The sequence below is a fragment of the Zeugodacus cucurbitae genome, chromosome 6 (genome assembly GCF_028554725.1).
Source record: "Zeugodacus cucurbitae isolate PBARC_wt_2022May chromosome 6, idZeuCucr1.2, whole genome shotgun sequence".
In the NCBI taxonomy this organism is placed as follows: Eukaryota; Metazoa; Arthropoda; class Insecta; order Diptera; family Tephritidae; genus Zeugodacus; species Zeugodacus cucurbitae.
This window is the reverse complement of record NC_071671.1, coordinates 70609288-70632705: the sequence shown is the minus strand read 5'-3', so window position 1 is coordinate 70632705 and position 23418 is coordinate 70609288. Positions and strand designations below refer to the sequence as shown.

The 23418-nt window shown below is 37.7% G+C and overlaps 2 protein-coding genes across 2 annotated transcripts; both read left to right on the top strand.

Moving 5' to 3' along the window:
* Positions 1-19250: 19250 nt before the first annotated feature.
* LOC114805370 (uncharacterized) lies at positions 19251-20927 on the top strand. The gene is made up of 2 exons (XM_029046272.2): positions 19251-20191; positions 20253-20927. Exons 1-2 carry the CDS (start codon positions 20122-20124, stop codon positions 20906-20908), a joined length of 726 nt encoding a protein of 241 aa, XP_028902105.1. The 5' UTR covers positions 19251-20121; the 3' UTR covers positions 20909-20927.
* Positions 20928-21677: 750 nt separating this feature from the next.
* LOC105221487 (uncharacterized) lies at positions 21678-22880 on the top strand. Its single transcript, XM_011198516.3, has 2 exons — positions 21678-21907; positions 22248-22880. The coding sequence occupies exons 1-2, from the start codon at positions 21841-21843 to the stop codon at positions 22772-22774; spliced, it is 594 nt and encodes a 197-aa protein (XP_011196818.1). The 5' UTR covers positions 21678-21840; the 3' UTR covers positions 22775-22880.
* Positions 22881-23418: the final 538 nt, after the last annotated feature.

The window sequence follows — 23418 nt, the reverse complement described above, 5'->3', positions numbered from 1 at the left end:
CAAAATATTGGCATTCTTAAATCATAACTGTTTATTGCCGATAAAATAGCAGTGCTGGCACACGCTCAGATAAGCAACAACCAAAAAAAAGAGAACGAACTGTATATTCGTAAGCTTCGTTGTTTGTGTCCGTTGCATTTCCACGCGGACCCAACAGACACTCGCTCTCGCTGGCTCAATCAGCCGTTGGCCATCTGCTGCACGCTTCGCGGTCGTAGCTAATGAGTGCGGCTTTCTACTTTTACACTTAATAGTGTCTTTGTCGTAATTTGTATTTTTTTTTCAGCGCGTCTGCTGTTTCCACTGCTGCGCCGCTATTTATCGCTTTACTTTATGCAGTTCAAGTACATTTCATTGGAAATTTATGCAAATTGCCTACATTAATGCATATTTATTAACTTCGAACTTTCGAGTTGGAGACGACGTACGCCAGGGGCTGAAATTTCAACATTTTGCGGGCTAGTAGTTAGAAATAGCATTTGTCTTATTGTTGGCATGTTGAGAGGACTCGCTGTGCGGTGAATTGGCAGTGTGAGTGATAAATGTATTTAATAACTAAATCAATTTGCACTTCATTTCTTGAAATCGTGTTTCTATATTACTACTGTTACGGTCCGATAGCGGCCAATTAATTTTCTAGAGCTGTTGCGTCTTCAATGTATTTGGTAGTGAGAATTGTTGAGAGGCCTTAAAAGAATTGTTGCGCTTCTTTAAGTGCTGATATAAGGCAGCCCTAAAGTAACTAGCATTTAAACGTCAAGTTAGAGATTTAGAGCCGAACCAAACCACAATTTGTATATTACAACCTGGATCGACTCTAATTGTGATTTGGATAAACTAAAATCAATTCATCAGAACTCCCTTATACGTTGACTTGAATTAATGTCCGGGAGCCTGAGGGTCCCTAAGGACTTGATCTTAAAGTCGGGCGTCATTCTGTGTAGTCTTTCTCATGTGATATTCATGAAAATTGGTATTATTCTTATCCTAAGCCTCTTATGAATCCAATCATCGATATGAACATCTTATGTTCCAGAATCTTGTTGATCTAGCAACAGACCCAGTTCGTGAGTATAATTTTATCCTTAAAGATCGTATGTATTATTGATGTCATTCCCCTATCAATACTTCATATGTGTTTTTAAGACGTTTCCTGAAAACTTGGCCGAAATCTATCCAGCGATAACACCGTATGTATGTTTCTATGTAGATGTACTCTAGTTATATAAATTATCATTAGTCCTGTTTTGTTTAGAGCATAAAATGAGGCTGAAAATCACATTTACATATATAATTACACAACAAAATATTCCTTGTTTTGCTTCAATGCAGCGCTCATGTCAAATGCATAATCCTCTCGGAAAGGTTGGTCATATACTCCGAGGGCACTACACAAATGAAGCTTTCAATTTCAATTTCCAACGCTGCTGCATTATTCAAATGGTGCGCCCTGCAACGTCACCACTAATAACATTAATGCGTGTAAACAACGCGCGGAACTACATTGAACGCACAACACTGCCGCGCGCCATAAAGTATGCTGCATGATGTGATTGTTTAACATTTCATTAAAATGTTACAATATTCCAATGCCGCATATATTATAGTTTGCAAAGTGCACATGAGCCCCGCAGGTCCACAGGTTGGTCAGTGTGTGGGTGTGTTTGCGTCGGTGCAGCTGCCATGAACACAGGTAATATGCCGTAATTATAAATGATGATGATAATAATGATTGTAAGTAATTAATTTAAGCCACATATTTGCCGTTATAAATACAACAACAACAACAATAATAAAATTAAAGTAAAACATTTATTATATTATGTGCATAAGCAATAACCACAAGCCGGCCTGCAACGTCAACAACAAAAAGAACAGCTGACCTCCACCGCCGACGGCCATTGTCCACTGTTGTTGTTGCTGGCGCATTGAGTATTTTCCCGCATAATTTCATCGACAGCGCAGCGTTGATTTTAGTCACAAACTGCCGCGCACTCATGACAAATAGGCGTGAATACCGTTAACCGCTTATGCAACTGCGTGGCAGTGGGTGTGTGCGTGCTTGTGTGGTTGTTTAATAATTTAATTTCCATTAATATGTATAATTTGTTGTTTTGCAAAACTGCAAAATGCCTCATTCATGTCCGTATATACTATAATTGTATACTTTCAGGGGCATAAGGTAATTATTGTGGATTATTAATAGATGCAGGGCTGCCGCACAAAATAGCGGTAAAATGTTGAATGGTGCGTGTTCGATTGTAATGCATTGTAGCTGTTGTGGTCTTAATGGTGCTGTTGTGTGGCTGCCCACACCCTCTCTCAGACGCACACGAGAGTGTGTGTGTGGGTAAATGAGGTCGTGCGCCTGCTTTGAGGTTAGTTTACCATTCACGCTACATTTAAGCAATGTTTGACCAATCAGCTGTGTAAATATTTACAGAATCCATACACGTACTTGTTGATTATTTATCGTTGACCTTGGTTGTAATTTACGCTTACATATTTTGATATGGTTTCAGTAGAAACATTATATTTTTGAATTTTTAGGTCTCTCAACAACATTTGTGGAAAATAAGATTTTTAGACTCAGAAATCCTTTATTAATATAAAAATCATATATAAATTGCCAATTTGGATGCAATCTGAGATATGTGGATGAATAATCGTTCCGTTTGTATAGTCTACTTTTAGGCGAATATCTCATATATATTATAATAGGGCCTTATATGAATTCAGAGACTGATAAAGTTTAATAAAAATGTCTTCTAATCCCTATATAAGAAGCTCTTTGCTTTCTGCTGCCCGTTTAAGCTTACCTCTAAGTACAAACCTATCCCATTCTCAATAATATTTCTTATCATCCAATTATTGACTACAAGCAATTGTTCTTTACACAAATGGCGTTGTTATTCTCATAAGTATATACCCTAGCTTTTATATAATATATTTAAGCGATATCACTTTGAAACCGTTAAATGTGGGGAGCCATTTAGCACTTTACAAATTGAAACCGAATTTGAGTTGCATCTCCAGCTGCGCTGTCAACAGCTAACAAAGTGGAAACGAACGTTGTTGTGCATGCGTTTGACGTGAGCAGAAAATTTTATTTTTCATAATTGCAAGTAACTGCCAAAATACATGCTATTATTCATGTTGTTGTGAGGCAACATCCTAAAAATCCGATAAAATTTGAAATTTTGTGCGAATTTGAAAAATATGTGACATTTGCAAATGTTTTTATAAAATATGAAAATGAAATGCCACGAAATAAATTTTTATTTTTATTCTGACTTTAGTCTTTCTGTCTGGCTGTGTTGAGGTTAGAAATTATGTCCTAAAAATTTGTGAAAATTATTGAAATTTAAGCAAATCTGATACTTCGTTCATTTTTAAACTGTAGCGCACACTCAACCCCTTTTAAGATTGGTTAGTACGAATATGATGCACCCTGTACTTACCAAAACTTTGCTTAATGAGGCAAAGCTTTAAACCCAACTAGAATCGCTTTCATAAACTCCCCAGTGTGCCAGTTAATTTGAGTGCTCCTGCTGAGCAAACCTTATATCCTTATATCAATGGACAAGGACAATTCGTAATAAATGTTTTTCGTCCTTTCCTTGTTATTGTTGCATATTTTTATTAGATACCTGCAAACGACAGCAATTGCCAATTTTTCATATGGTTATTCGAAGACATAATTGCATATATAAATCTCTGCTTAATGACTTTGAAATATATTCCCAATCACCTACACAGGCACACACAAACAAATTAAAGCAATTGAAATTTAAAACATCTCACTCAAGTGTGGAGAATTAAATCAAAATCTTAACCGCTTGTTGCTGCTCAAGTGTACAGCTGTCAATTAATAATCGTGATAAATTATGAACGCCGGCATAAATTCATACAAATTCATATAAAATCCACAAACACACACACACACATACATATATATGAGCGCACGACATGTGTCGTGTGTCATGTATGCGCAGTCGCTCGTGTCATGCTGTTCAATTCGATTTATCGCACAATCACACACACAGTGCTCATATTGTGTTTGTATAGCGGCGTTACAAATGTCATTTTGTATGTCATTTGTTATTTGCGCTTGTAATCATATGTACGCAATGTAATAAATGTTAATTTCCTTTCAATTATTTAATGGCATTGTTTATGGCACGCACTTACTTAACTACAAATGCACCCACACACACACACACGGGCACTCATACTGGTACAGTGGTGGGCATTGGAAGAGGAGCGCTACTACTTTTTTGGTTTGAAACTATATTAATTTCGATTTGAATAACGGTAAACTTATATCTAGTCTTCCCGTAACTCAGTCATTTGCGAAGGTTGATTGTTGAGCAAATAAAGTTTCTTCGCATCCTTCAGAATCCCAAAAATCAGCACAGTGGATGTACATATGATTTTATCTGATAAAAGCGTTCAGACTGATATTTCCCAGAAAAACTTTTTATAAACTGACAAATGTATGTATGTATGTGATTGGCGTTCAACCGTTTACCCGGTTATAGCCGAATCGATGAGAGCGCGCCACTCCTCTCTTTCCTTTGCAGTTCGGCGCCAGTTGGAGATCCCAAGTGTAACAAGGTTGCTCTCCACCTGGTCCCTCCAACGGAGTGGAGGCCTTCCCCTTCCTCGGCTTCCTGCGGCGGGTACTGCATCGAACACTTTCAGGGCTGGAGTGTTTTCGTCCATTCGGACAACATGACCTAGCCAGCGTAGCCGCTGTCTTTTTATTCGCTGAACTATGTCAATGTCGTCGTATAACTCATGCAGCTCATCGTTCCATCGTCTGCGGTATTCGCCGTTATCAATGTTCTGAGGACCTTAAATCTGGCGCAAAATTTTCCCCTCGAAAACTCCTAGAGTCGTCTCATCGAATGTTAACATCGTTCACGCTTCTGCACCATAAAGCAGAACGGGTATGATAAGCGACTTGTATAGTTTGATTTTGGTTCGTCGAGAGAGGACTTTACTGTTCAATTGCCTACTCAGTCCAAAGTAGCACCTGTTGGCAAGAGTGCGCTGGATATTGAGGCTAACATTGTTGGTGTTGTTGATACAACCAGTATCAAGATATTCGAAATTATCTACAACTTCAAAGTTATGACTGTCAACAGTGACGTGGGAGCCAAGACGCGAGTGCGCCGACTGTTTGCTTGATGACAGGAGATATTTTGTCTTGTCCTCATTCACTTCCAGACCCATTCGCTTCGCCTCCTTATTAAAGCGGGAAAAAACAGAACAAACGGCTGACAAATGTACACCTTCCGTTTTCGAATTTGTCATCTAATTTCAATATTTTATAGCAGAAAACTTTAATTTTTGATTTTAATATCGTTAAAGTTGTTGTATAAAGTTTTGGAGCATACTAATTAAGATTTTTTCACTAAGTGGAACCAGTGCTGTTTTAGATAAATATTAGTTTTTATTCATTAATTTTTGTGTTCCCATTTACATGTCCATCACTTTATGTAAAATTCCAACCGTATTACGCTTCATTGGGCGTTGGAGCTGTTTATGTCGTAACTGTAAACTCGATACCAACATATGCCAACTGTCAGCCAACAATCGCAACAAATTTGATTTATGTGCATGATATCCAATAAACGCCCACAAATGCATACAGTGGGCTGGGTGTTGGAAGTTCATGCATATAACCCATACAAGGATTTTGAGCCACATTATTCTATGGTAGAAATGCAGATTTGTGTGAGAATTTAACAGCGACCATTCTTAACTAACACTAATGATATTTAATATTTTCTAAAATTTTTTTTCCCAAACAAAAAGATTTCCCCTTTAAAAATAATTGTAATTTGCGCCTGGATGTATGCTATACCAGAAACGTAGCTTTCATTAACACCACTTTAAAACTCACGATATCTCTTTTTGCAATGCACATCGATAAATGGTGAAATTTATAGAAAATTTATGCGCTGTGTCTCAGCTCAAATTACTACTTGGTTTCAAATCACACACACACTCTCACATGTGCACATTGCACAGTGTTGATGAATGCAGCAGGAGACAAAAAATGCAAACAAATATTTATATTCGCATAGCATATAATTCAAACCAATTTGCCATATCGCTGCAATTTGTGTGCGTGCATTTCTGCGGGAGTGTGTGGATGAGTTGTCTCACACACACACACACACACACACACATGCAGCATGCAGTCGCAAATTCAACGTAATTGAATAAAATTATGATTGAATATATTGTCGGCAGCAATATGTGACAGTCGGTCGGATTTGTCGCTCGACGCGTTTGCTAATGAGCGCGCTGCTGGATCAACACACACATAAAAAAGGGGAATTCACAATGCAATTATGATAAGAGCTGTCAAGTATTTCATGCATTGCAAATGGAAAATGCCCTTGGTCACAATTAAAATGTTGCAAATGCGGCAAATGTCGGATAAATTACATTTTTGTTGTGAATTTTTAAATTAACTGCCGCCACTGCGCAGCGGAATTTATTATTTTCAATTAAAGCGCATTCGATTTCATTAAATGTGCACAAATTTCGATGAAAAATAGTTGTGTAAATAAAATGAATATTTCACCGTCGAAAATGAGTTCAGAAGAAAGAAACAGCGAAAAGAATATGTTAAAATAATTTAATTTGCGTAAATAGTGTAACTGAAGTGTGACTATTGTTTAGCGCCTGAAAGCGTGCTTCATTCTAAATTCAATCAGCGCAGCTGTGGCGTTGTCTTGGTTACTAAGTTTCGTCCAAACTCATTTAATTTTCAGTTTTCTCAATACTTTCATATTTGCCACACACAAATTAATGAAGCTTCAAAGCAGCACTTGCCAGCGATGAGAGAAGTTGCTTAGTGTGAGAGAGGGATAGATTTTTTATTTTAATATTTTATCTTGTGTGCGTGATATTGTTGTGCAACCGAAGACTTTGGTTTAGTGTAAATAATAATAGTTGGGAAAATAGATAAAGTGTGAGGAAAGCAATTGAATGAGTTCGGAAGTATACGAACTAAAGGCTAAACTAAAGAGAAGAGATAGAGGGTAGCAGTTTATAAATGAAAGTTGTACTTCAAGCTTTGCTTTAATTTAGTTTTCGTTTTTATTAAGTAAGTATTGAAAAACTCAGCCGCGACATTAAGTCGGTGTGGGTTCAGCTCCTGTTCTGCGGCAAAGGAATGCGTCACTACTTCTTCTCTGAATTTCCACCATTTCGCGATTTATTCAATTTGAAGGCAAAATAAAATCGCAATAGAAGTTCAAGAACGATGTGTTTTCTTATTCAAATTTCATCAAACGCAGCAGCAGCTGCAGCGCGCAGGAGCGAAGGCAACTGCATAAAAGTAGCGAAAGTGGCTGGGAAAGAGTGACGCAGCTGCATAAAATATATGGAAATAAAGAATTGTAGAACTAATGTAATCAAGCGCAAATGTTAATCACAGAAAATATGCAAATATGCAAGTGCAAAAATTAAATACGCGTAGCGCACATTTTGCTGCCAGTGAAACAGTGAAAGTCGCATAATTCAAATTTAATGCAGCGCCATTGATTCAACGCAGTTGCTGAGAAAAAATGCAAAAAAAAAAATAGTACTAGTGTATGACTTTAAAATGAAATTTAACTGCCAGCGCAAAATAGCTACGCCCAAACACACAGATTGTAGCATATCCCCAGGCGCTGTTTGTGAATTTCAAAACACAGTCCAAATTAATACTCAATTACGTTGATGAATTTTCTAATGAGCAGCGTTATTATATAATAAAAATAAATAATTTCACAGCGTTATGTAAAGCAACTAAGCAGTAAGGATGAGCGAGGCGGCGGCGGGTATGTCACGAGAGTTATTGCTTTATTTATCAAACGATGTGACGATGATTAAAGTACGCAATTTTTTGTTGTTTTCGAGTCACTTTAAACCATTGGAAAATGAATAATAAATATTAGGGATTTCGTTTATGTGCGTCTCTGCTCTGTTATTGACAGCAGATAATTGCTTGCCGCTTGGCGCGCAATCCCACACCGCGGCCGTCGTGGATTTGCTGGTATTAGCAACTGTTGTTGTTGTTGGTGTTTTTGTTGTATATTACTTAATTAATTAAATTTCGTAGTGTTCGCGTTTTTTGGTATGGACGCTGCTAAAAAGTGACGTTAATCAGTCGTGACAGGCGACTGTCAGGTGACGATGGCGATGTTTGACGCCCTGGTGTCTGCCTGATGTCATTGCTGGCTGAGGGCAATGATGGTAATGAGGATGAAGGCGGCAGAAATTTACTCAGTTTAAGGATGCAGAGAAACGACCACACAAATTTAAAGGGCTGTGGGTATAAAATATAATTGAACTTGAAAGCTTAGTTGTCCTTGACCATAAACAATTTGGGAACCACTGCCTTCAAGGAATCTAAATTGTTTTAAACGGTTGACAGTCACAAAAGTGAACGCCTATGCCTTCACTTATATGTCCTCTTCAAAACCTCGAAAGTATTTTGGGCCTAAAGGGACGCAGTCTATGATGTAGTTGAGATCCTATTAATATATATGGACTAAGACAATGCATATATGTGGCATAAACAGTATATTGCAGTAAAAAATCATCACATATTTTTCCAATTATTTCGAGTATTCTCTTGCAACAACTTGCAGTTCTCTAATCTCCATGTGATCAGTTGGCCCAATGTAATTGCAACGAGTACTTACGATAACGGCACATGAGTTTACTATGCAATTGAGTATTTATATAACATGCGATTGATACTTTCATTTGCGCTGATAATTTTTCGTTGAAATAGCACACTCAATCGGTGGAATTGCAGGATATCCTCTGCATTCGGTCTGCCAATGTTTGTGGTGAAACGTTTTATTTGTGTAACGATGATTCACTTGTAATCCTGCTAATTAGACGACACTTTGACGTTGTTGTAACAAGCAGCATTGAAAGCGACACATAACAAACTCATGACAGTGCAGCGAAGTTGTAGGAAGCGCTAATGAATGGCAACTTAACTAAATGATGCCGGATACAAATACCAATACATATGTACATACGAAAATGAATAGAGATGTACACAAAGTTAAGCTTATATGACTGCGAAAGCGTGCAAAGCGTTTTAGCTGGAAAATAGTTGCACTACACAAGGTCACCAAAAGCTGGCATGGCGAGCTAAGGATGCAAGCAATTATTATTTTTCTCACTTGCAACGACAAACAGCTCACATACGCTTGACCGAGTGAGTGGCGGATACATTAATAAGTATGAAACTATTTCAATGCGGTAGAAATTGACTAGAAGTGCACTAGTGGTAGGAGGACTAGTCTTTCATTAATTAGGATGAGACGACTTTTTATTTATTTCTGACAAATTTTAAGGAAAAGAAAGCTAATTTTGGTATATATTTCATATTATCATTAGGTTAAAGAAAAGGTCTAGGTCTTGAGTCGAGTCATCGAGTGTGAATCACAGAGATCTCAAAACTCGTTACTGTACTGACCACTTTAATGACGGGTTTATATAAATATGTATAATATACGAACTCCAGCTGGGTTGCAACAAACAATAAAGCAATAAAACTAAAAGTTTCACAAAGCGATTAAAAATAGAGAAAATAAAAATAAACACACCGAAGTGAAGCACAGAGATAAAAAAATACAAAATACAAAGGGGCATTAGTCGATATAAAGAAAAATAGCGAGAAATCCGAATTGTATCACAACAAATTTTTCAATTACGTTGCAACAATATATGCGGACGTACACGGACACTTGGATATATGTGTTATTAATATGGCTTGCAGGAATTTTAGAAAGCAACAACTATCGACCTCCATAACTATACACTGTTGGTAATGCTTTAATCTATTCTCCCCGTAATTAGTATTAACTGCATTGATTGTTGTAATTGCTAGTTGCCATCTTCGATTCGTCATCTCTCTGCTCGCTATCTTTGTAGGCCTATGCTCTTCGATTATGATATAACACCAAATTTAACGAGTTGAGTAAGTGGGTAATTCATTTAGGTGTCATAATCTCTTCAAGGCTAATATTTCATAAACTTTAGACTGGTTTTACTATTGATTTCTAGTTTTAATCTAGTAATTGCCTTCTTATTTGTTTCTTTATTATTCTTTTCTTTTTTTATTTCCTGAATTGTCAAACAGCTCAGAGATTTCAAACAGTTGATCTCTCTAACGCTCGAAGATAACTATTGATGAAATCACATGCTATGAAGAGGAAACGGAAATGTAAAGAAACAATTGACAATAGCACAAAGTAAGAAATATTTTGAAGAAATTTATCTTCAACTGTCCTACCGGGTCCAATTGCACTGTTGCACATTGTACTATTTGTTGTGTACTTATATAAATGTGCATATGTTGCAGTCACTTGTGTGCTTATTCATTTAGCTTTTTAACGACTTTGCTGCTGCTTTTTCTCTACATACATACATACATACATACCGATGCACATGAGTTTTTCTTATTTTCACAATTTGTTTTCATCATTTTCATTTTAGAAAATTGCACTTAATTGAAATGCTTTGTCGAGTGTAAGACAAAGGCGGTACTGGGTGTAACAGATATTAGAAAATCGAAAACGAAAATGCAGATAAGCTGAAATTTTTGCTAGTCGCTTTTAAAGTGTTGCCTGTAATGCTGTTTTTCTAGATTTAATTAGTTAGTTAGCATTTTTAATTGTGATAATATTGATGTTGATGTGGAGTGAACGTAAATAAATATTTTTGAACTTGTACTCGATGGGAACATCTCTGCTAATTATAAGATTTACAGATTTTTACAGTAAAATATAGAAATATTTTAAATCAAATATATATGAATATAGACATATTGGAAATATTTAGCAAAATCTGTCACTCTCCAAATTTTTGCTTAATTACTTTTATTGAAAAAGGTCATACATTTATTCACATACTCTTATATACATACATAAATTCTTAGGTAGACATACGGCGACACATGCCTGTCAGTCTTTTTCCAGCTCTCCTAATGACCAACAGACATATGCTGTTAGGCGGTTTTAGGTCGTTCACAATTTATTCAATGCCGTTTGATGACTTTTTCCACTTGCCTTCTAATAAAAGGGTAGTTTTTCCAATAATTGCTCTTCTTCTTGTAGTGAGAGAAAGTAGTGAGCGCGTGACATGCTGACATTGTGAACACTTTTCTGCCATTAGTGCTAATTTAAAATGCCAATATGTGGGCAGTCAAAAAAAGGGCAAGATATATACATATATATACATTCCCTGACACTTCATGAATTTGTTTTATTTTTACAAATTTTTTACCAAGTACACAGGCACATATGCTTTTATTTTGTTGAATTATATTTTGTGATATAATCAAGGTTAGGTTTATGCATTTTAAGTGCTTATAAAGGTTAAGGGAAGGGTGTTTTAATTTTATTTTAATAATATACTGTATATAGGTAGACGGTGAATAAAAAGTATATATATGTAGTAGTGAGCACGAAAGCTTGATAGGCGAGCTGATGATTTATTACATTATCTATCTATTAAGTCTAATATATCTAGAAATATTAATGTGCCAAAGTTAATTGCATGTCACCATTGCAGAACAAAACGAAGTTCTACAGCTCTGTATTATTTGTATGGTCTCTATTGAATTGATTTCGAGGCTAAGTGCCCTGTTATATAGGTTTTATTAATTTTTTGTTCTCACCTTTGGTTTTCGACTTGCTTTGAAAGTTGTCTATAGAATTATCCTCTTAAAGTTTTTTAATTTTTTACTACAAAAAGTCAAGTTCTCTGAAAATTCTTCAAAGTGGTATCACAAGTGACATTCGTCTTCCAACAAAGTAGCCTCAAACTCCATATTATATATTGTATTATATTATAAGAATAGATATCTATTCGATAGTTTGTTCTCAGCAAAAGCGGCTTTCGACTTTTTGACAACCGTAAATTGCACTTACATATATTATAAATAAGTAATTTGATAAACTCATGATGAAGGTATTCAACGCTAAATGCTGATGAACAGCAATGTGCGGAATTTTTAAGCAACCGAAATGTGGTGAAAAACCGCAAAAATGAAAGTCATATGTCAGAGTCTACGGAACGTAGGTTTTCTGCTAAATTTATTAAACACAACACCAGGCTCTTTACCCCCATTATTGTATTTTTTGCATAATTATGCACACAAATATTTTCAAAACGAAATAAAATACCCAGAATTTCGGTTATTTTAATTGCGAACTTTTCCACTGTGAGCAAATAAAGTACGCAATTTAAATGTAATAACAGCAAAATTATACCGCATAACCCTTCTGGTGTATTATCTTACACACATGAGCAATTGTACTCTGCTCTCTCTGTTAATTTCGGTTAATTGGGGGCACTGTTACAATTCTAATAGAGAGTTTACCCAGCAACATATTTTATTTCAAGTTAAATATTTAGGAATCAGTACACCTCTATGGCTGAGGTGTAGCGAGAGTTGGTAGGTGGAGTCTATGAGCAGATGAACTAGACACACGTGTAGAGAGGTTAAGCCCTGCAGGAAAATTAGTAACTTCCTCACAGCGTTAACTTCCTCCTCTCTTCAGAGAAAATTGATTTTGTTGAAAACAAATCTCAACATTGTGTGAGATATATTTTTAGGACATCAGCATAAAACTAGACTACAAAACTTTAGTACAACTTTACTTAAGCCACATTTCGGGTAGCACAAGTAATCATCAAAACTTGTCGGTTAGTTCCCATTTCCCTACAAGGTGCCTACCATTTGTTAAACCTACAGTCAGTTTCGGACTGATTTATGTACATCCCGGCAACCAGAAAGTTGTTACTCCATCATCGTTGGTCGCAAAAAATCTAGCATACTTTTAGCGGCCCACATATGATGAGCGTATGCATATGGTATTCGGCAGCGAATGTGTGTACTTAATGGAGTTGTGCTTATCATTAATGGCACAAATAATTAAACTAAAGAGCGCAGCGATTAATTACTTCAAAAAGGAGGCAAGTGTTGTTGAAGAAAAAACTGCGGACATTTTCATGTGTGTGTGTAAATTGCGTGGTTGGCGAGAGTAGTTATGAATCAGCATTGAGATGGAAGTTTAAAATAATTGGATGTTTCCACAAATGCGAGCAATTTTAATTATCAAAGTGGAGATAGCTTTTTCATATGAAGATAATAAACTTTGGTTTTGGTGTATTTTGTAGTCTTTTTGTTCACTTTCAGGAAGCCACAAGCCTCTCCAAAGACAATAAGTAATAAATAGTTAACTGTGGAACTATTTCTTTCTTTTATAGCGTCAATTTATACTGAACCACGCATTCTGCGCGTAATTCGCAATTTCCTTATAGAATTCAGCTGTGAAGAGGAGCATATTTGTCGCCGTAATATAAATCGGATATTTCGCGTTATGCCACGGCACCCCATAAGTGCTTGCATATTGCCACATCATCAACGTGTCCATAGAGTAAATGTGCGCGGGTGGCAACGCTGTGTTGCTCTAAACACCTCCCGCGTGCCGAGGCAGGATGGTGTTCATATTTTTATGCAACGCTAACATTTTTATGCTTGCTGCCACAGATTTTCACTGTTATTTTTAAACATCAAACGCAACAACAACAACAACAATGGGCGGAAAGCCATTAGCAACGCAAAATGCAACAGACACGGCACTGACAAAATCAAAAACTAAAACTGAGTTGGGGGAAAAATGAACGAGAGACACAAACAAATGCAATAACAATAACCAGCGCTAGTGTGGGCAACAATGACACTGGCATGTTCGTCAAATGCAACATTTGCCGCTGACAATGGCGACATTAAAAATATTTTGCAGCTGGCGTTAAGTCTCGTTCGTGTGTTTCGCTTAAACGTTTCGCCGTTTAAATTGAAATATGCGGGCGTAAAAGAGAGAATGCGGTGCAGATGCGGTGGCAGAGGGTTGGAAATTTGTGCGCAACGACAATATAACGGTGAACGTTAAAGGATGGACGTGAAAAGGAAGAGATTTAAATAAACGACATAAGAATAACGGTATTATGAAGCATAATCTATTGTCGTTGTTGCCGCGCAGATAACGGCTAACCGCAGTCCGCCGCTTATTACTTAAAGTAGGTGGACAACTGGGAAAATGCTTTGTCAATCTTGCGAGCTTAAAGCTTCACTGACACAACTGCATTGATATTATAAATGTCTTCAGTGGAAAATATTGTTTAACTTGTTGTCGATAAATGAAAATAGATTTGAAACACTTCGAGAGGAGTTGCTGATGAGTTTGCTGTTTGCCCTACAACTCTTAGCTGAAGGAAAGAGGTGGTGTATCTATTTGAACTCAGAAGATATTCTCCAAATTTTTTGTTTGCTGATTCGTATTACAGATAACTATTTTTCATTCATGAAAGATCTGCGTAGAAAGAGCACCTTGACAGGAGGGTGGTAATATCAGAAAAGTCTCAACGTGAGCTTTGCTGGATGTCCGACCTTAAAGTAGTCGGGTCTACGTAATGGGAACGGAAACGGGTTATGCAAACTATTGAAAACTTTGAGGTAAACAATAATAACAGAGGACTCGGAATTTCGATATGCATGAAAGAAAAAGAGAGAGCACACGTCTAGACTAATCTATACCTTGGGATTTAGTGCTGCTCTCGATACCTGTTTACCCTAAGCATTACCGTAGGCACACAGGAAGCGCTTTATAGTTTAAATGACCGAACTTCCACTCTTAACCCTAATCTTGCTAATCTTGGGTACCATAAAATGTTTGTCTTCCTTGTCATAGCTCATAAATCGTTTTAACGACAAGTCGCTTTGAAAGAAGCTTCAACTTAAAAATCATTACGATTTATATACATATTTATTACCGTAAATTTTCAATCCACTACAGCTAACATCATAATTCATAAGCGTTGTCATAAACTTGCGAAGCAACCGAACGACACACTCTCGGCAAGTGCTTAGCACCCCGCTTGCTCTCACCGAAAACACCTGCGATCCCGACGCGTTAAAATCAAATTCAATTTGCGTTTAAATTTTCATTTTCAATTCATAACTCAGCTGAAGGTTAATAACCCTACGCCGGCTTGAGTATCTTGTTTAGCGGAATTTTATGAGCCACACACTCACACCGCGCTCACCACAGCGTGACGGAAGCCAGTCAGCGCTCGCCTTTCGACTTTTGACCCTCTTTTATGGCGTTACATGTGCGTGCGTGTGTGTGAGTGCATAGTTATTATTTTATTATTATTAATGGCCATTTGGCGTCAAAGTGTTTTGCAATTTATGATAATGAAGGCATTTATGGGCCACTTATAAATCCAAAGGCCACAAACACACGCCGCAACCGACGAGCGCTTACACAAATAAGTTTTGTTATCGACTCGAAGATTGAAAATGTGACAGGATTACCAGCGTTGCCCATAAAGGAAAGGAGTGAAAGCGTCTTTTGTTACTTTCCTTTTGTCGCTGCTGCCGTTGCTTGGCTGTGATTTGATGCGCTGATCCAAGTGTCGTGTTATCATAAATTTTCGCTTCCCACACACAAACCCACAGCACTACATGTTGTGGGCTTCGACATTCATGTTTATGGACTTGCTTCACGATAAATTCTAAATTGTATTCGCTGGAAATTTGTGTGGACTATGCAGATTTCATTCGATTTCGCATTTTATTTTTCATGCGAAGTGTGCTACAAATTTGAAAAACACACTGTGTAGACTGTCTTTCGACATTACGCATATTAAAATTCAGCCCAAATGTAGGCAACACAATTTTCTTTGCATACTTTTCAGAGTCACACACCGCGTGCGAATACGGGAATTGTGAATATGTTCGCGAAAATCGTTTATAACGGTAATAATTTAAAAGCTTCAAAAGCCATAAAATCGCTTCACTTGAAATCTGGTTTGTAAAATATGACTACTTCATTAGAGATTATAGACTAAAAAATTGGGAAGGATTAAAAGTATTCTTGAAATCTTTATGAATTAAAGGTGTCTGCAATATCTGTTCGATTAACCTACTTAATACTAAACTCTTCAAATGAGGAACGTGTTGAGCAACAGTATGTGGATAAGAAACGTTATTTCCGGGGAGGGTCCAGTAAAGATATCTCATGTCGTTGAGTATAATAAGTATTAAGTATATAAGTATAAGTATAAGTATATGGAAAGTCAGTTCTTTTCATCCTCTGAAACGCAACAGTTTTCAACAAAATCTTTGTGACTCTTTGAGCTGCAGATCTCATAAATTTGCGGAAAATATTTGCGCGACTCAAATGCGTCCATCAATAACACATTGCTCACACCTTGCGGCGCATAAACAATGCCACATTTCAGCACACAGATCTTCGATGCAAGAATGCCGCGCGCCAGTTCCGCGCTCTAGTGTTTGGCTTCGGTGGAAATCGTAAGCGAAACCGCGACGCAAATGCAAGCGAAGTCAAGCGCTTTGGCATGGCGAGCGTTGACAATTTTATCAGCGGATTATTTTTGGCGACACCCGCGGCACATTCGCTTCGGGGCTGCTGCTGCCTGCTGTCGGTTGTGTGACATTTGGCATGTGGCATGTGGCACGCGCGCACAACCACACACTCGTCTCCATTTCGGTATTTGTTTAGTCGTGTCATTGTCGCTGCGCTTGTTGTTGTTTGCTTGCTTGTTTGTTTGTGCGTGACGATGCGTTGCAGTCGCTTGATATGCGTGATTTTGCGTGATTTATGTGTGCGAAGTGGCATGCAACGCTTGCCCCACGCGTTCGCACATATTTACACTTGCCTCTGTGTGCATGTGTGGCTGCCATTGGCTGCGCATGCAAATAATTCGCAGCTCATTAATCTGTGCTGCGTGCTCACGATGTATCCGTTGCTGTTGTCGCGCGAATGCCGTTGATTTGGCGAAATGTCGCCGGCAGTTGTGAGTTGACTCAGTTGCTGCTTTGGCGGTTTTGATATTTTCTCAGCACATTCTACGTTCGAAAGGAAGCTGAGGGAGACTGCGAAGTGATTGTGTTGAAATTTCTTTCCGCCTGATGGCGTGTCAAATTTATGAGGTGCTGACGGTAGTCGGGAACCGACTGCTCTGCTTGCGGAGAATGTGGAGAAGAATAAGAAAAATTTTCGCAAATAAATAAAGTATCGGAATGGATTTAGAATAAGAATCAGCAGCAGTGGAGACAGGGTGCCTGTTCACCGAAATTTCGTGGCAAATTTTTGGAGGATTACTTAGCATATAACGGGTCTTTTTATTGTACTCGCAAAATATCGAAGATGCCACAACAAAAGTTTGGGGGCCTAAGATAATGTTGTATACTAAGTTGTAAACTTGTAAATGGTTAAAACGGTTAAAATCGGTTAGAATAAGTTAATTTTTTCACTTCAAATTCAAAATTACTCGAATTGCCTGCATATTCAACAATTTATTTCTGAAGATATGCAACAAATATTTTCGCACTACTTTTTGCTTTTCTGAAGAATCCAACACTTTCACTCTCACTTCGCACTCTCTTATGCAAGTTAACGAGACGCGCACTTGTAAAAGTTTAAATTCATCGCCGCTAGCAAAGTGAAAAAGTTCGAGAAGAAATGGATTTACGGCTAAAGAAACCAAGTCACAACAAGCCATAGCCTTCCGCCTCGGACAATACGCGCCACGTAAGCTTCCGAAAATGCACTACAAATACTAGAAAGAAGAAAATAGAAAACGGCAATTTGTTGCAACTTTGCAGCACAGCACCAGGCGTTTTGACACATTCGAAAAGTGCATGCGAGCCATTTAAGCCATCACCTAGGTGGCGCCCCGAAACGGCCATGCCAAATGCTTGCCGAAAGCGCTGCGGGACTTCGTTCGTGCTTAGTGTGAAGAATGTCTGTGTTGTCGGGATTATTATATAATAGTTGCATTTAAAGTATCGGTAGGGACGATGGCACAAGGCAAATAGCGGACAACAATGGTTAAGAAGTTGGTAAGAATTTCCGCAAGTTGGTCGCCACGGGAGTGCAAAAGCAAAGTGATTGCCAATTGCGAAGTTTTGAGCCAATTTGCTACTTTTCCACGAGTGAGTGTGTTTTGGTTTCTTCCATTAGACAATTGTAGTGTTGCATTGCACAGGCGAATATATATATATATATATATTTTGACTTCTTTGAGAGATTTGTACACTACTGGACCTCTGTTATAATTATACTATTTCGTAAAAAAATCATGTTTCATCGATTTCTAAAAAATGTACTCCAGACGTATGAGAATCATATATCGTCAACAGTTAGAACAATTTGTTTGGCTCAGATAGTACCCAATATAGTAGAAGTCATATTTGGCTTTCTTGCTTTCGTTTTCACTAGAAGTATACACTATCGAAAGTGAAAACAATTTCCGAGAAACACCATATACATAAGTCACGTCCAAATCAAAATGGGAAACCATAGATCCGATGTGGTGCCAGCTGTACTAACTCATCCTGACCTATCTTCTTAAAATAATATGACGGCAGTTATCTCGAAATGAACAAGAAGCTTGAACAAAAATTTAAAGAAGTTCACTCAAACCTTTTGTTTCGAAAATTCCATATTTCAACTTCTAAGTTCGATTAGTGCCGTTATAAATAAAAGCGAAACTATTTCCGTCATTTTTGTTAGATTTGAGAAAGTGCGCTTCTTATATATAGATATAAGGAGGTCAAAAAACACATAAATCAATGCCATTGAACAAGTGACCCAAAAACAAAGCCAAGCTACTTGTCAGAATCAACATACAACAACAACTAGGCATACACATATGAGAACCAAGCAAATATGAATTAAATTTCGACAGCGAAAAAAGCAAAACAAAAAACAAAAAATAAAGAAAAACAATACGCCGATTAAATCTGTAAATCATTTAGACTAGATACCGCTATAAGCTCGATGGCGCATGGCTACGCGCCAACTAACGGCATCGAAACCAGTTTGTCGCCCATCTTCAGCGGCGCGCAGTTAGTCAGTTCATCGCGTTTTGCGACGAAAAGCTGAATGAAGCCAAACTTTCGCAGCTTCCCGTGGCGAGCGCTTCGCTTAACCGCTATGATTGACTTTGATGCCGCTTACTAGTTTTGTTGTTGTACGCAAAATTAATATTAATGATCACTAACGCGTCGGTGACTTACGAACCTCAACGACTCGATTGACTCGCCTAAAGCTAACGGTTTTTTTCATTTAAATTTACATACTAGTTGAACAATGTTGCTTCGTAAGTGTTGTTGTGATATTTGCATTTTGGATTTTGGTTATTTCCAATGAAGTGTATAGGGTGGGTGCGAAAATATTCAAACAAACTTATTTTCAAACGAAATTTTTCTATTTTTATATCAAAATTTGAAGTATAGAAATTGCAAAACGTATTTGTTTTCGGTGCACCCTATGCTGTTGTGAAACGAAGAGGAATGCAAAAAAAACAAAAGTATATATTATCAATGGCTAATTTGCGGTTAGATTGGATTATAAGGCAAACAATACAAATGATAACAACAACAATGCCGAAACAGAAAGCGTGAATCCTTAGTTTTAAAATTACAATCTCTTTCGAATGCAAATGAGGAAAGTTTTGCTGCATATTCAAATATTAAATTTCGTCATTTATTAAGTTGAGTTAGTGATTTTCAGATTAAAATAAATTTCGAGAGTGAAAGTTCTGCTATCTTTTTTTGCATGGATAAATTTCTTTGGCGAAATTGAAACTATAAATATGAATGTGCACTCAACGCTGCTGGCATTCAGCGGCAAATGATGAAATATATTATGTATGTGTGGCGATTTAGATTACTTGAAGACCCTCACATTTGAAGGAGATAACCTTTTTTGCAAGGCTCAGTTATAGTTATATCTTAAGTCCTTCTGGAAGCTCCTTTTTACTTTACATAATTGCTACAAACAAACAATTTTTTCGGCTTTATCTGTTACCGCTCGCTAATTAATGTAACATTTCCCGGAGAGTATTTACAATTTCACACACTTTCATTCACTGATCACTATAAAAGGCAATGCTGATGCAATATGAGCCCATTTGTTAACCAAAAGGCAGTGAAACGTTGGTCTAGAGGACAAATATTTTGAAGTAGATTATATAATTTTGAACTACTGTGAAATGAAAGTGCTGTATACGCTTCTACTACTCATGCTGATAACATGCCTGACCAATCTGAAAGCAGTGGAAGGTAAAAAATTTAGTTAATAACTAACGTTCCCTTCTAACTAATCGAAACTCTCACCACACAGCTAACCGATTAGTTCTGAAGCCAATGAGCGCACGCGAAGTCTACCAGCTGCTTGCAAATTCAGGTCGTAGTAGTAGCATACCGCAGGGTCGCATTGTAACACAGGGACTCGCCTTCATCGGTGACATCACACGTCGCATCACCGGTGCGAACAAGGGGACGCGTGTAACTACGCAAGAGGTTTGCTATGAGACACGCAGCGCACGATCACTAGCCGAGGCTGAAGCGGTCTTCGACGCTTATGTAGCGGCCAGTAATCGACGTGATACTGATAGCCTGCAGAAGCGTGTGCGTAATAGTGAGGTGGGACGCATTTTGAAGCTGAAGAAGCGTAAAAAGTTACGCGTTGACGAGGAACGTCGGGGAAATCAACGCATTCGGAATGACGATGCTGAACCAGTAAGTCTACCCGGTTTGGGATCACGTACGGCTACACCCACTTATAGTACGGACTCGTACATTTATACCTCACCGCACCGCTCTTCGCTCACCTCTGATCCAGCCGTCACAACTATGATGAGCAATTCCGATGTAACAGTGACGACCAATCCCACAACTACAATGAATCGGAAAAATGATGCCACGATCACGACATTCACAACATCCACAACGCCAGAGGGCGCCATTAATTGTATTGTTATTAAGAAGAATGAATAGAGAGTGTGATAAAATGCTGAAATAACTTCGTAACTTGTTTTCGTTAAAGCTGAGTTAAGTCGCGTGTGTTGTGTAATACGAGAGTCTAGCTAAAGTTGGTGACTAACTGTTTGATGATAGAGGTTGAATATGAGAAAAAATATTTATTCGGCTATCTTGACTTTATAATGCGTTACATTTAGGTGCAGTAGTAGTCTCTTCCATTCTTTGCTAGGGTAATAGCAAGGTAACTTGCTGCAATGGAATGTAGTTGGAGGTATAGTTGCTCTGTAGATCCTGATATTACTAACAATATGTTAAGCCAGCTAATGTTGAACTGTGAATACTCGAGCTTTAAGTATAAATGTTACAATATAGGCCTATATGTATATGGAATCTTTTGGGGATACTAATACTATGAGGTTATTTAAAGGGTTAAGGGGTTATTTATCGTGAAGAAGTGATCAGTAAAATATTCCAGAAAGTGTAGTAGCCCTTTTAATTACTGAAAAAAAAATTAGAATATGAATTATAGGACATTATGTTTTATGAAGCTTTAAGTCAGGGTTTTGACTGAGGAATTTTCTGGTTACTTGGGAACCGTCGATTTCTTTAGTTGAACTCAAATATGCCTAATGTAGGGTACACACTTGTAATATGTATTTTAGGAATTCACGTAACACGATGGTTTAATGGTCAAATACTTTCGCTATCGTTTGGTGAAATTATTTTTTGTTATATATGAGAAAGCGTTTGTGTCATTAATTGTGATTGTTGTCAATAAAAGATGTGAAGTCTTGTGCCGAAGTTTAGTCAAAGAGTCAAAGTTTTGCGCTTAACATTTAGTTGCGAAATTGCAAGCGTGCGGAACGGTCGACGAAGCCATATTTAGCATACACTTAAAGAGCCGTTAGTAATATATTAAATAAAGGCATAAATCTATAAGTGAAAAGATGCGAGTTCATTTGGTGTTTTCGGCGTTTGTGTTTGCGTTGATCTGCAACACTTTGCCGGCAGAAGGTGAGCTTTGAGCGAATGTGATGATGAGAATAATGGTGGATTAATTGTAAAGAAGTTGTTTGAGGTTCGTGGTACAAGTTAGTCGGTACTATTTTAAAATTATTTTATGCGATCAGAATGGAGTTCTGCAAAAACTCTTAAAGATAAAGGGGTTTTACAACTTTAATCTCTTTACTGAACTTAAACATAAATACCTAATAAATGTGCAAGTGAAAATATAGAAGTCGAACTTCAGGTGTGTCGTTTTGAACTCGTCGAACTTCGTTCACAATTTTTACACCATTTAAGAGACACATTTCTCGTGCAACTGTGATTCCATTTTGTGGTTTTTTTATTGCAGGCAAACGAGTGTCTTTAGTACCACTTTCAGCCAGCGAAGTATACCGTCTGTTGCGTGAGGCGGGTCAGGAAGATGCAGTGCCCGAAGGACGCGTCGTGACGCAAGGTATAGCAGCGGTGTCCGGTTTTGCCGTTGGATTAGCGAAGGGCATCGGTGGTTCGCTGCTTTTTGACTTGGCTACCAGTCTCTTATCAGCAAATAATACTCAAACTAATAATCAAACCATGGAACCTCAAGAAGTCTGCTTCAGCAGTCGCAGTTTGTATGAGATCAACGATAGCGGGGATGAGGACCCGGAGGGTAGGCAAAATGGTGCTGACGCACTCACATCTGCCGACTACTCAGATTATGAGAATTCTAACCCGGTGAGGAGCGAGGTTTCTTCGCCGTCTACGAGTAACGATGACAGTGACTATGGTGATAACGAACTTATTAGGGACGGAGACGATACCAAGACTGGAACAGTCACATCTACAGATACGGGTCCGGCTGAATCGATAAATTGCGTGCTGGTACAGCGGAGATGAGGTACAGCGGATTAAGAACGTATGTGGGGTTGTAATTTTAAAGAAATAATAATTTATTTATTTATTTATTTATTAATAATATGCAATAAAGCGAACATAAAGTAGTGCAAAAATAAATGTAATGTCAGGCTGTGGATGGAAAATGATGAGGAGAGTCAATAATATAAGGGAATTAGAATAAATCAGAGAGTTAGAGATCGTGTCTGTTTGATGTTTGATATCGGGCTGGGTTTAAAACTAGTTTTGTTAAATTCAAAAAGGCTAAGAGTTCTCCAGGATAAAACTCGCAAGAGTCTTGAGTACCATGAAAACTGGTCATATATTGATTACAATAAGAAGGATTCAAGATCAGGAAGAAGAGTTTAAAACCAAATATACGAATTCCTTTAAGAAGCCGGTTATTTATTACACTAACCGTTTCTCACATAACCTCAGACAGAAACAGTCGTCTGCGGAATCAGTATAATACTCGGCTCGTCTTTTCCACAGTACACTTTAATTCAATTAGGAGGTTATGTGCAGACAGACAACTCCGCTGCCAAAGGCAAGAATTCCTACAGCAGCAACTAAAATCTTTTTGTTTTAGCAATTGGCGAGGTGTTGTTGTTGTGTGTGTGTAATGTGAAATCGCAGCAAATAATCGC

Bases quoted from the DNA above. Each gene is read 5' to 3' on its own strand.
- LOC114805370 (XM_029046272.2), top strand. From the start codon at position 20,122: ATGAAAGTGCTGTATACGCTTCTACTACTCATGCTGATAACATGCCTG. The intron at 20,192-20,252 runs GTAAAAAATTTA...CTCACCACACAG, and splicing joins CAATCTGAAAGCAGTGGAAG to CTAACCGATTAGTTCTGAAG.
- LOC105221487 (XM_011198516.3), top strand. From the start codon at position 21,841: ATGCGAGTTCATTTGGTGTTTTCGGCGTTTGTGTTTGCGTTGATCTGC. The intron at 21,908-22,247 runs GTGAGCTTTGAG...TTTTTATTGCAG, and splicing joins CAACACTTTGCCGGCAGAAG to GCAAACGAGTGTCTTTAGTA.